This window comes from Myotis lucifugus, unplaced genomic scaffold (genome assembly GCF_000147115.1).
Source record: "Myotis lucifugus unplaced genomic scaffold, Myoluc2.0 scaffold_103, whole genome shotgun sequence".
NCBI lineage: Eukaryota > Metazoa > Chordata > Mammalia > Chiroptera > Vespertilionidae > Myotis > Myotis lucifugus.
Window position 1 is genome coordinate 3,130,699 of NW_005871151.1, and position 12,703 is coordinate 3,143,401.

General features: G+C 48.5%; 1 protein-coding gene across 2 annotated transcripts in view; it reads right to left on the reverse strand.

Annotated features, from left to right (window-relative positions):
• RFX4 (regulatory factor X4) overlaps nt 1–12,703 on the reverse strand; it is a 129,712-nt gene that overhangs the window by 73,039 nt on the left and 43,970 nt on the right. For both annotated transcript variants that reach the window (XM_006092732.2, XM_023757206.1), the window contains exon 4: nt 3,755–3,878. In XM_006092732.2, coding sequence (XP_006092794.1) covers nt 3,755–3,878 — 124 coding nt within the window. The remainder of the gene's footprint in view (nt 1–3,754; nt 3,879–12,703) is intronic.

Consider the following 12,703-nt stretch of genomic DNA (forward strand, 5'->3'; position numbering starts at 1 on the left):
ATATATCTTCAGACAGTACTAAGTGCTGTAAAGAGAAGTAAAGCATGGTGAGGAAATAGAAGAGCTAGGATGGAGTGGGGCCAATTCTAGATAACAGCGATTTCTTCCGTTGGTAGAGCGCTTTGCATTTTTAAAAATGCTCTCCTAAGCTCTGTCCCATTTTCTCCCTAGAGTAATTTGGACAGGGATTATTCTGGTCTAAAGATAAGGAAACGGCACTCAGAAAGGTTGAGTCCAGTCGGGGGACCTTTCCTGACCCGAGCCAGCAGTAAGAGTGGGCAAAGCCCGTTGGGCTAGGAGCCTCAGCATTCTCTGTGGACCCTATGCTACTCCGTGACCTAAAGTCAATAACCATTACTGGAAGCCGGTGCTGACGGAGCTTGGCCAAGGCTGGGAGGAGGAACTCTGCTTCAGCTCTTACTTGCAGCAGAGCAGTTGCTGCCACCCACTCTGTCGGGCAGTACCCCAGCGGGAGGACACGGGTGGGGTGGTGGTTCAGCCCTGATGTCTGTTTCACCTCAGCCCCGGTGCAAGCTGAGTGGAGGGACCATCACCAATCTAATCTTTCCCTCTAAGCTAATTTAAAAGATTGAACCTCGTTTGCTCTGAGTTGAAAGTTCATAGATGAATCCTTAAGTTCGGAGGGACCTGTTCAAAGTGACACTCCAAGGTCACAAGGAGGTGGCAGCTGCGGTGCACTGGGAGCCTCAGGAGGGCAACTAACTGTCTGGGATTTCAATTCAAGAAGCTCACGTGGAGCCCGCCCTCAGCAGGCACCTGCAAGGAAGCGCCAGGTCCCAGGGCATTTGCAATCGATGGCCAGGCAGCGGCAGAGCCTTGGCCTTGGTGCTGCTGATACCATTAGAGCAGGTCCTAGCTTTTGGACTGAAGAGAAGGCAGATGTTTGTTTGGACGGTTGGGTATTTATTTTAATTACTATTTGGAAGCGGCTGGCACTGCACTTCTTCTTGGGGAGAAAACAATATTCGGAAAAATATTCTGAGTAGCCGTTTGGGGTAAATGAGACTTGTGGGCATGGATATCAGCAGAAACCAAAGATCAGGGAACAGAGGAAACCTGGTGGAAGGAAGAGAGAGGGGGGCAGGAGAAGGAGAGGCAGGGGAGGAAGGAGGAGACAGCAGAATACAGAGGGCTGAGCGAGAGGGGAACTGGCAGGTGGAGGACCAGCGAGCCTCCTGTGTGTGTGGGGGGGGGGGGTAGTGGGAACAGCGTTTTGAGATGCTTTACGACAGTCTGGGGTGTAAAGCCCCCTACAAACTCCCGTCTACTAGGATCACTAGGGCTGTCCTGTGCACAGTGCAGAGAGAGGGCCCTGAATTCACTCCTGGCTCATGATGTTCAGAGCAAGGCTGTGCAAGCAAACGTCCTGTGATGATGGGAATGTCTATCTGTGGACCCGATATGGCAGCCTCGAGTTACATGTGGCCACTGGGCACTTGAAATATGGCTCGTGTGACCCAAGAACTTGATTGTATTTCACTGTAAGTTACCAGCCGTATGTGGTGAGTGGCTACCGTACTGAGCAGCACAGGTGTAGAGAGAGGAGGAATAGGCAGAAGGAAGAGTCCCAATTCAAGGAGAGCCTGAGAATGTAAGTGCTCTGGGATTTGCTGAAATCTTGGTGGCAGGCTTGAGACTTAAACTAGGAATGGAACTGGTGTTCTGGGAGGAGGGGCAGAGTTAAATCAATTTTATCTGGACCATGCATGAGGTCAGATATTCAGAAACCCTAAGCTGACAACAGAGTTACAGAATTATTTGAGAAAAAGTTATAGAAAGTCCTCACACAGGCAAATTAGAGATTCTAGAAATGGGGAGGGTTGGGTTTTTTTGTTTGTTTGTTTGTTTTTTACTTGTTTTTGTTCCAGAATCTAAGATAATGAGTGGCTATTTTTTCTGCACAAACATCTCCTGGAGAATTCACAAAAAACCACAGTTGTAATGGGACATGGGAGGTGTTAGCAAATATCGGAGCCCCTCGCTGGCTGAGTGAACAGGAACTTGCATCATCCACTGACGCCCGCTCACCCGAATCTAACAACATCCCTGAAGAAGGGCGGAGTTTGTTCCCACTCACAGCCCAGAGGGCTGAGGCTCAGAGAGGTTCAGGTAAGTCCAGGAGAGGCACAATTCTTGGTCTCTGGTTTCACCCAACCTGCCCCTCCATCTAAGAGGCCTGAGCTGGACTTTGCACTGTGGCCACTGCGTGGGACTGTGCGGATGCAAATGAATGTTTCAGGACCACAGACACGTGACCAAGCTCCAGGGTCCCTCGCGATCCTGGTGTGCTTTTCCTTCTCCCACCTGCCGCGGTCTCCCTCCCGGTCTGTGAGCCCCTCCCCGTGAGGCCCCACGCGGGTTCGCGGCTGGGCCTCTGTGGCCTAACAGTGCTTGCCACACCGCCCATCTCCGCTAATACCGAGGGACTAGAGCAGCGGTTCTCAACCTGTGGGTCGCGACCCCTTTGGCGGTCGAATGACCCTTTCACAGGGGTCGCCTAAGACCATCCTGAATATCAGATATTTACATGACGAGTCATAACAGTAGCAACATTACAGTTATGAAGTAGCAACGAAAATAATTTTATGGTTGGGTCACAACATGAGGAACTGTATTTAAAGGGCCAGAGGTTGAGAACCACTGGACTAGAGAAATGAGTGAATGAAATGGCAAAGGTGGTTTCTCCACTGACTTGTAAAGACTCTTTTCACTTTGGAGAAATAGCGTCAGAGCATCACAAAAACATTTCCCCTCCTTAAGTCGCCAGAGCATCTTCCCATTTATCGAGTGGAGCCAATTCTCAGCCACTCTGTTGTGGACTCTCCAGGGAGGCTGGCTGAGGTCTGACGCCTCTCTTTTTTCCTCTCCTGTTGGATTTATCTGCTGGGGACCTGTGAAGGGAACTCCTGACACTTACACACTGACCTCTTTCTCCACTCCAGTCCTGGCTATGCCTGCACTCATAGGTAAGGAAAAGACAGGCCGTTTTTGTTATCAGATGCAGTAAAAATTAGACATAGAGAAAAGAAGCTAATAAAAGGAGAAAGAATTCAGATGTATTGACTCAAGCTACATTGGGTATTTTGGAAGGGTAAAAATCTAGAATCTATCCTACAAACAATCAGTCACCGATTGCTCCAACAGCTTTCCTTGAATGACCAGGGATAACAATTTTTCTTGTAGACACAGTACTAAGTGTGGAATATATTTTCATCATAAGATGGATAGAGAACAGCCAGGCCTGCAGTGACATGACAAACACCCCCCCCCCAACCCCCGCCGCGGATCCCCCCGCCAGTGGCCGCCTCCCAGACATCCAAGCGAATGAGACAAGGCCATTTCCCAGGGTCTCCAGGGCATTCCCATTACAAAGCCAAGCAGCTTGCCCACCCCAGGCTCACTGACATACATAGGACACGCTTGGGAGTTCAGTATTTGCCTCGCAGAGGAGAGAAGTTACCTTCTGCCAATTAAAGACTGAGGACATTCAAGTTAGACGTCCGCTTTTTCCTTTATAACCTGCCCGAATTATTTGAAGTTTTAAACACTTTGGAATTACTTTGTTTCGGTATGTGGTTTTGTATTCCTTTAACAAGTGTTTAAACTTTCTGCAGTGAAGTATCACAGCAAAGTTATCAAAGTTTGGTAACTTACGAAGATCCGAGTCACAGGATGAAGAACGACGCATAAATTACTGACAAGGGTGGAAGAACGAGCCAGGGGCAGCACTCACCTTCCCGAAGCTGGCAGCATTGACCGGCTGGGTGTCGTTCTTCTCGCAGAAGTCCAGGTAGTGCATGTAGAGGGCGCTGCGAGGAATGCAGACCCCTTCCGCAATCTCATAGTTCTCCTCCAGCCTGGGGAGACGAACACACGCCAGTGAGCAAACCCCAGTCAGACAGGGATGGTCTTCCTGGGCCTCCTCCAGAGCTGGGCAGACCTCAGAAATAACTAATTTCCCACAGACGGGGAAACCGAGGCCCAGGAGGACAAAGCAACCTGCCCAAGGTCACGATGGAGTGAGGAGGTTAGCGGACTCCTGGCCCCTGTGGGAATGCCCGCTGGTCACGTTTTCAAACCCAATTCCCAGTCCTCCTCCTCGGTGCTGTCTTTGGCATGGCTACATTCTGGGTGGATTGGGCTCCCCGTAATTCCAGAAATGATACAGGGTCTTGCAGGTGCCCCATTCAGCCAAGTTTCGAACCACACACTCACTGTGTGGCCATTTCTAATGGGTGTCACAATCACAGAGCATGTTTGGCTGACTCGTAGCAGTGGGTGGGGATGGCCTGGGAAGCAAGCGCCCAGGAGAGACCGGGCAGCTGGACAGTCACTGACCGCCGACTGCGGGAGGCTTTCCAGCCACAGCAGGGAGCTGCACCGCCTGGTTCCGCTAGGATCGCCTTCTGGGCTGCACTAGGATTGCATGATTCTATCCCGTTACCTTCCTCATGAGCACAGATCAGGGGTTCACAGCAGGGACTTTCAACTTGGGTCAAACCCCAGCCTTGTCACCTGTGGGCTTGGTGACCTTGGGCAAGTTACTCAGCCTCGGGCCTCAGTGTCCTCTGGGAGGTGATGATGATAACCACCTCATCAGGTTGTTGTGACGATCGTGTAATTTGTGTCATGTGCCGGCATGCTGCCTGGCACCCGGCAAGTACTTAGATGTTGGACCTCATCATCACCATCCACTTTTCTCTTCATAAAACCTCTGTTGGCTCCTCTAGGTCAAGAATGTGTGCTAGATATTGGGAACATGAAAGCAAACTAGATTCTTTCCTCTTTAACCCACACACCACAATGCAGGCATCAAGACGACTCCTGCCTCCTTTCCCACGGACACACGGGAAGGTTCACCACTTCTCCCAGCAGAGCTGCCGGGGCACACGGCCATGTGGCTTCTCCCCGGGCCCTGCGACCTTCAGAGCCCGGGGCACACAGGTTCAATAAACTCAACAACAGAAAACAGTCCTCCTCTGATCATGAGTTGGATTTTAGGAAACAACCCGAAGTCATTTAGAATCAAGTTTGAGGGCTAAAACACTTTTTGAGGGGCAGGGGGTCGAAAATAAGGCGTGAATCTAAAGCAATGACACAAATGTCCTCAGCTGGCTCCTAACTTTCCCTGAGGCACTTGCCCAGGAAGTGGTCCAGCACTGTCATAACGGAGTGGAACCAGGGCACGGCCTCCCGAGGTGCCCACTTGAAAGGCAGCGCTCATTGGCTCACTTTGACGTGTTGAAAGATCAGTCTTTCGTAGTCAAACCCCATGTATGCACACAGCCCTAGGATGCTCAGATGAATGAGGAAGCCTGGTGCTGAGGGGTCCCTGGTCACCTCATCCATCCAGCCTCCTTTTCTGGGAAGGGGAACACTGAGTAACTCCTGACAGTTTTTAAACGTGTTTCGGGAAACACTTATGCAATCCTTTCTGGGCAACCCAATTCCTTGGGTCAGAGTCACTTCTGCACCCTTGAAGCCCAGCATATCCCTTGGCACCGAGCAGGTGCTCAGTAAGTGTCTGATGAATAGATGGTTTCACTCATATAGTCATTCAACGAATACCGGTCGGTCTCCTATCACCCGGCAGGTGCTGGGGACACCACTGTGAGCAACACGGTCCTTGCTTGCACACAGAGAACAGGTCTGATGGTGGGCAGATGGACAGAGACACAGGTAACCTTTAACAATATTTACTGGATGCCGGGCAGCATCCTAAACATTAAGGAAATGGCAGTGAATAAAACAAAGGCCCTGTCCCGAGAGGGTTCCATTCTAGTATATGTGTGCCCAGCACCGTAACTCGAAACCCTAAATGTGTTGTTTTTTTTTGTGGGAAAGTGGTTTCATGTAGAGATTAGGCTCCTTAGGACTACCTGAGTGTCAGGTCTGCTAGGGATGGGAATCAGCTTAGCCAGCAGCCCCAAACGCCACTCACAGTGTTGTTTCTCTGTAAAAGGGAGTTCAGAGGTCTAAATAACAAGCATACGCACAAACCCGTAGGGGCCATCTGAGTAAGACAGCGCTCGCAAGCTGGGGTCTCACAGACACGCTTTGTTTGGCCTGAACAGTGTTGGCCCAACTTTGAAAACTCAGGATGTTTCACATTGGAATCTGGATTTCTGGCTTCTCTTAAAAAGGCTGAGGTCTGGCAACACGGGGCCCATATTCCCGCATGACAACAATGGGCCCGAGTTACATGTGCCCTCAAACTGGCCAGAGGCCTCACTCCTCCTGTTTTTCTTACACCCAATCTATTTTCTGTGCTGGTCTGGCTTCTGTTGGCTCCTGTGTTGACGTAAGACACGACCTATGCCCTAGTTCACAGTGCAGTTTATCTGGGGAGAATAATGCACAGAACTAAGAATATTTAAGCACTACAACCTGCTGACCACAGGTGCAGTGGAAGGTGGGAAAACAGAGAGATTAGTGCTAGATGAGAGCAGGTGATTAGGTTTCATGGATGAATTGGGATTGCAACTTTGGAACAACAGCAGCAGCAGCCAGCATCTGGTAAGCTATTAGGCAGGGGCTCTGGGCATCAGGATCTCATTTGATCCTCACAATAACCTTGCCCAGTAGGTATTATACCCATGTTTTAGATGAGGAAACTGAGGCTGTAAGAGCGGAACTCATTTGCCCAGGATCATGCAGCTAGCTAGGAAATGGGAGAGTTTGTCTCACTCTACACCACTGTGGTATTTGCCAAGATAGAGGGAGGGGGTCGCGGACAAGAGAACCAGCAAGGATGCGAGACAAACGTGGCATGTGCTTTGGGTGATGGAGCTGCAGGTCTGTGTGGAGAAGGGGGCTTGTGAAGGAGTATTTAAAGGAGAGAACCATGGCAGAGGGGGTGTGGAGAAACTTTCAGTGCCCACAAGAGAATATGGCCTGGCTTAAAGAGTTTAGCAACCCCGGGAATTGAAGAGCTGCTACGAAAGCATTATTTTCAGAAGGCAATGAAGGGATGCCCAGAGAATCAAAACAATAAAGACTCAGAGGCAGGAAGAACTGAGTGTTTCTGGGATGTTGTAGGAATAATAATAATGTCATCAATAACAACAGTAACTAACATTAATCTAAAGCTCAGTATGTCCTTTTTGCCAGCAATGCCTTTTTTTAAAAAATATATTTTATTGATTTTTTTACAGAGAGGAAGGGAGAGGGATAGAGAGTTAGAAACATCGATCAGCTGCCTCCTGCACGCCTCCTACTGGGGATGTGCCCGCAACCAAGGTACATGCCCTTGACCGGAATCGAACCTGGGACCCTTCAGTCCCCAGGCTGACGCTCTATCCACTGAGCCAAACCGGTTAGGGCGCCAGCAATGTCTTGAATATAGAAAGATGTAAAAAAAAAACCATGTCATAGGTTTCTTCTTAGACTACTGACAGTTTCATCAACCACTCCCTTTGAAAAGCATTGACTTCAACTCTTTAGACGGCAGTGGGACATTTTCTGGTTGAAGGCACACACACGAACAACTGGGCATCAGGAACTTTGTGCACGACAAGCTGAGGAGGGGAGAAGTATCCCCTTTTTGCTTGTTTTGCTAATGAGTTCCTAAAATTAATTCCAGCCAGAAAAATCCATAGGCACATTCAACAAACATGCATTTCAAACTATTCAGAATTCATATTATAAAAGGCATCTGAGCCTTTAAAATGATGGGGGGGGGGAGCAGTTAAGATTTTTAAGCATGGGAATAGCACAATAAAATTTGTTTTGGAAAGTTCACTCTGGCACCTCTATGGTGGGTGAACAAGGTAGACTAGTGAGGCCTAGTCCACAGAGTGGCTGACTACTTAGTATTTGTTGAATGAATGAACGAACGAACAACTGAGACCAGTTGGGAGGTACTCTGACAGTCCAGGCAAGAAACGATGGAGCATGAAGTGAAGGAGTGGCCACGGGGGCAGAGAGAACATTTAGGGTGTGCATCTTCTGTCGTCAGATGTGAGAAGGGTAGGAGCAACCAGGGCAGGTTCTTAGGCTCCTAACTGGGCTGAATGGTTGAATGGGGGCTTCACTCCCCAAGATTAAAAAACGCAGGAGTGCTGAGTTAGGGGGAAATGATGCTCCCAAACTCGGGGTTAGCACAGGCTCCCGGTACATTCCCGGGTCCCCCATTCATTACTTAAGGCCTCTGTGCTCAGTTTCTGGTTGTTCTTGTGGCCTGTCTGCTCATTAAATCTGGCCAAGAGATCAGGGGTAAAATATAAGATCAAGATTAAAATACATCTCATTAAATTAACCCATAGCAGTAACCAACTATTTGAGTCGGATGTAAGTCAGAGATCACAGGCTGAGTTAATTAAGCAGTTACCTGCCCAAGGCCAGCACCTTCTAAATAACTAATTTCTACCCATTTTATTCCTCTCACCAGAGCTTCTCCGCCTCCAGGTATCTGGGTGAAGCATTTTAATAAGCTCTATGAAGACACAGATGTAATTGGCATTAAGGGCAGCGCTGACATCTGATGAGTTGCTACCACCAGGAATAGCATCATGACACCTTACCCCAAACCTCCTCACAGAGTCCAGAGGGCCCGGGGTGTGCTGACGTCGCTAACTGGAATGCCCGCTTCCCGGCCAAGGCATGGCAGAGAGAAAGGCAGTTCATTATTTCTCTTCTTATCTGATGAAATTTCCCGCTTTCCCAGAGGACATCATTAGTCTGACCTGATGAACAATACTCCATTATACCTGGGTATTTTTAATGATCACAAAACAATTTCCCACGTCTTCCATTTTCTGATCTTCTATTCAACGACTTGGTCATATTTGAATTGAGTCTATCCTATTATGGAGATAATGAACTCCGTCTACTAGCCAGCATGAGTCATTAACCACGGTGTACATTTTTAAAAGACCTCCTCGCGAGGCTTCGGCATGTGGCGTCCGAGGGCACACGGAGGAAGCTCTGCATTAGTACTTTATAATGAAGAGCAAAGAGCACCTGGCATACTTGTCCCCTCGGTTCTCATTTTAAACCTGTTTTCTTACACGTGCACCTGGGCTTTCAGCTCAAAGGCTCCACTTCTCCCGTCCTTGCACACATGTCTAAAACAGAACTTTTTTTCCCGTATTTTACCAAAAGAAATGACAACAGGACTTTAAAAAAAATGTTGAATGTCATAACTTGTATAATTGAGGTTGTCAGAGACACCATTCACTGTCATAACCCATCCCTTTCCATCTATTCCCTGTCTGTACATTACAAACAGGGCCCTAAGGACATCTTCATGGGTAGCTCAGTTGGTTAGAGCATCATCCTGAAACACGCCAAGGTTGAGGGTTTGATCCCCAGTCAGGACACATACAAGAATTAACCAAAGAAGCCCTAGCTGGTTTTGCTCAGTGGGTAGAGCGCTGGTCCTGGGACTGAAGGGTCCCAGGTTTGATTCTGGTCAAGGGTGCATACCTGGGTTGCAGGATGGATCCCCGGCCCTGGTCTGGGTGTGTGTGGGAGGCAACCAATCTTGTGTCTCTTTCACATCAATGTTTCTCTCACTGTCTCTCTCCCTCCCTTCCACTGGGGTTGGGGGGACAAGAAGAGATAAACCAAAGAACTTATATACTTATATGCATAGCCCATGGACAGGAGCAATATGGTAATTAAGACCTGGGGGAGTAGGTAGGGACTCAGAGAAATGGGGGTAAAAGGGGGGAATGGAAGATATCTATACTATCAACAATAAAAAATATATTTAAACAAAGAATCAACCAATGAATGCATAAGTGGAACAACAAATCCCCTCCCTGCCCCCTTCCCCCCCCTCTCAAATCAATAAAAATTAAAAATAATAGTTTTATCATCTTATACCTTAACTACAGCACAAAAAGCCCCTTTTAAAAAATAGGAACCGAGCCCCACAACATAGCATCTCATTCTCCGAGACACTTCCACCCTTCCTGTTGATCTGCTTAACCATCCTTTCTCCACCTGTAGCTACGGCTTCTAACAGGACACACCCACACTTTCACATTATCTAGCACCTCTGGCTGCTTTCAGAGCTAGAAATGTTCAGCTTTCCTTTCTGAAACTCGCATTATGAAAGTAAATAATGTTATGTCACCGTTGAATAAAGACTCAGGTCAGAAATGAGTGCAAGACATCAGGTATTGGTCACAGCCAATGAGTCTGGCCTAGGAGCTTGGCCGGGTCTAAAACGTCAACAACAGTATCCAGCCCAATCCTCTACCTTGGGCCTCCAGGAACATTGGAAAGAGAAACTCTAATTTACTTTGTTTCATATGAATTTGAAACTGAAAGCCCATCAACCACCCAAGGCTTCACTTTTATTTTTCAAACGAAAACAAAATGCCCCCCACCCCCACCCCCACCCCCACCCCGACCGCCCAAGGACGTGACAATTTGGTCTTGTGTCCTTCACCTTAGGGGAGGGCCTGACTTCCTCTGAAAACTCCCGAAAGGGAAAGTAGATCCACCAGAAAGTGACAAGGAGCTGGGAGGTGTGAGAGGGCGGGGCCGGGAGAGGACTTGTGCTGGCAGCCAGGAGGCCAGGATGGTGGGACAGGCTGCTTTCCCTTCCCAAATCCTCCCGTGAATAGAGGTTATTGTGCGGCCAGGGCTCCAGCAGGGCTGCCTCCCCAGCGAGCGAGGCTTTACTCACCCTCGTGACCGAGGATGCTGGAAAGTGTGCGGCAGGAGGCATTGGACAGTATTTGTCTGTTTTCTGCTGGGAGCTGCCTCCCGATCACGTGGCCTCGAGGATTCCAGGCTGCTTGGCTGCTGGGTTATTTGTCCTTAGAGCGGGGATGGAGTCTAAGGAGATGGGAAGAGGCTCATAACAAGATAGGGGGAAGGTGGTGAGGCAAATAGCTCCCATCCAATCCCCAAAACAAGCCAAACGTCCCGGGAGAGAGTGGCACTGTCGGGTGGGTGGCAGCCACCATGGCGGTGAGGCCTCTGTTTCCTCAGCGTCCTGCCGGGCTGCCCACAGCCACTGGAGAGAGGGGACACCGTGAAGGATGTAAACGCCTCAGAGAATGAGAGGCCACGCTGTGGACCTGGTTCCCGTTTTCACGAAAAGCACTTTATTCTGCGAGTGAAGATATAAAATGGCAAAGCCATCGAGAGGGCAAATATGCCAACCCTGACCATTTCCTGGACACCAGGTTCTTCCACCTCTTGATTCCCGCACAGGAGAAACGCCGCCGCAGGTGTGCACGGGGGACACATGGACATTCTCTGGGGCCCTATTTGTAATGGCGAAGATGAGATCTGGACACAACCGAAGTGTCCACCGGGAAAATAAATGCTGGGCTGCCTTTGGGGGCAGGGGATCCTGAGCAGCAGTCACAGCGAGGTTGTTCCTCGAGGACTAGCGTGGGCAGAGCTCCCGGACCTTGCCCTGAGGAGGAGAGTGTGGGCCAATAGAGTGTGCCCGGTTGTGTGACAGTATTTTTAGTGTTATGTCTTATTTTTTGTTTGCTTTTTATTTTTTATTTTTTGTTGTTTTAGTGTTATATGTCTTAAAAAGAAGAAAATACTAAATAAAAAAATCACAGTTCAGAAACTTTGATCAGTACACATGCATGTAAATGCACAGGCAAAGACCGCACATATACGTATGTATGTACACATGTGGGAATTTCTCACCGGTAACGGGGTTGCCCTGAAGAAGGAAGCAAGGAATTACATGAAGAGAAGAATTCCGCCTTATCTGTAATGCTTTTCTTTTTAAATAAGGAAATGTATTACTGTGTACGGAAAATAAAAGTATGTACTCAATGTATTTGTATCTTGCCTTTTTAATAAAAAGCTATAACATTTTTAAAAAGAAGAAGAAAATCAGACAAAGGAGATTGAAAAATACATAAGCATCAGATTTTGCTCTGAACTCTCTGGCGGTCAGAGCAGAAAGGGGACATATTATAAATTATGTCACATTTCCTTATAAAGTGGGGGGTGCATCCAGTTCCCTTTGAGACAGTTTTTATACTGAAACTGTGTCTTAAAAATAGTTACTCATGTGGAATTTTATATAAGGTCACATGTCCTCCGCCACACTTTTAAGCATGATTGTTCCTATTTAAGTTTAAAGAAATGGCTTACTTTTTCTTCCCTACTGTTTACAGACCCTCCCCTCGCCTCCCTCTGCCACCTCAGCTGTGTCACCCCCTCCGTGCTCGCTATGCTCCAACCACACAGGCCGCCTTCTGCAGCTCCTTGGACAAGCTTAGCCTGCTCCCAACGTGGAGGGCAGAGCAGATGCCCTGGCATGTGCCCAGCTTACTCTTCAGAGCTGAGGCACCCTTCCCGCTGTTGGGAGGTGAAGGGAACTGCCTCACTCAGTTACAGCCCCTCCTTAGGGGCAGCCCACTTCCAGAGATGGGCAAGGTAGGGACTATAGGACCAGACCCATGGCCTCCATTCCAGTCCTCTCTGAAGTGCCATCCCAACTTCAGAACTCCCTGTGGGATTGCTGAGCATCAGCAGCCCCTATTCTTAGTCCATTTTATCCACCAGTGCTGTCCCAAGAACAGCCTAGGAAATAGTAGGTGCTCAGTAAACATTTCTTGAATTAGTTAGTAACTGACATTCTATCTTAAAAATCCTATATAATAAAAGGCTAATATGCAAATTGACAGAACGGCAGAACAACCGGTCACTATGATGTGCACTGACCACCAGGGGCAGACACTCAATGCAG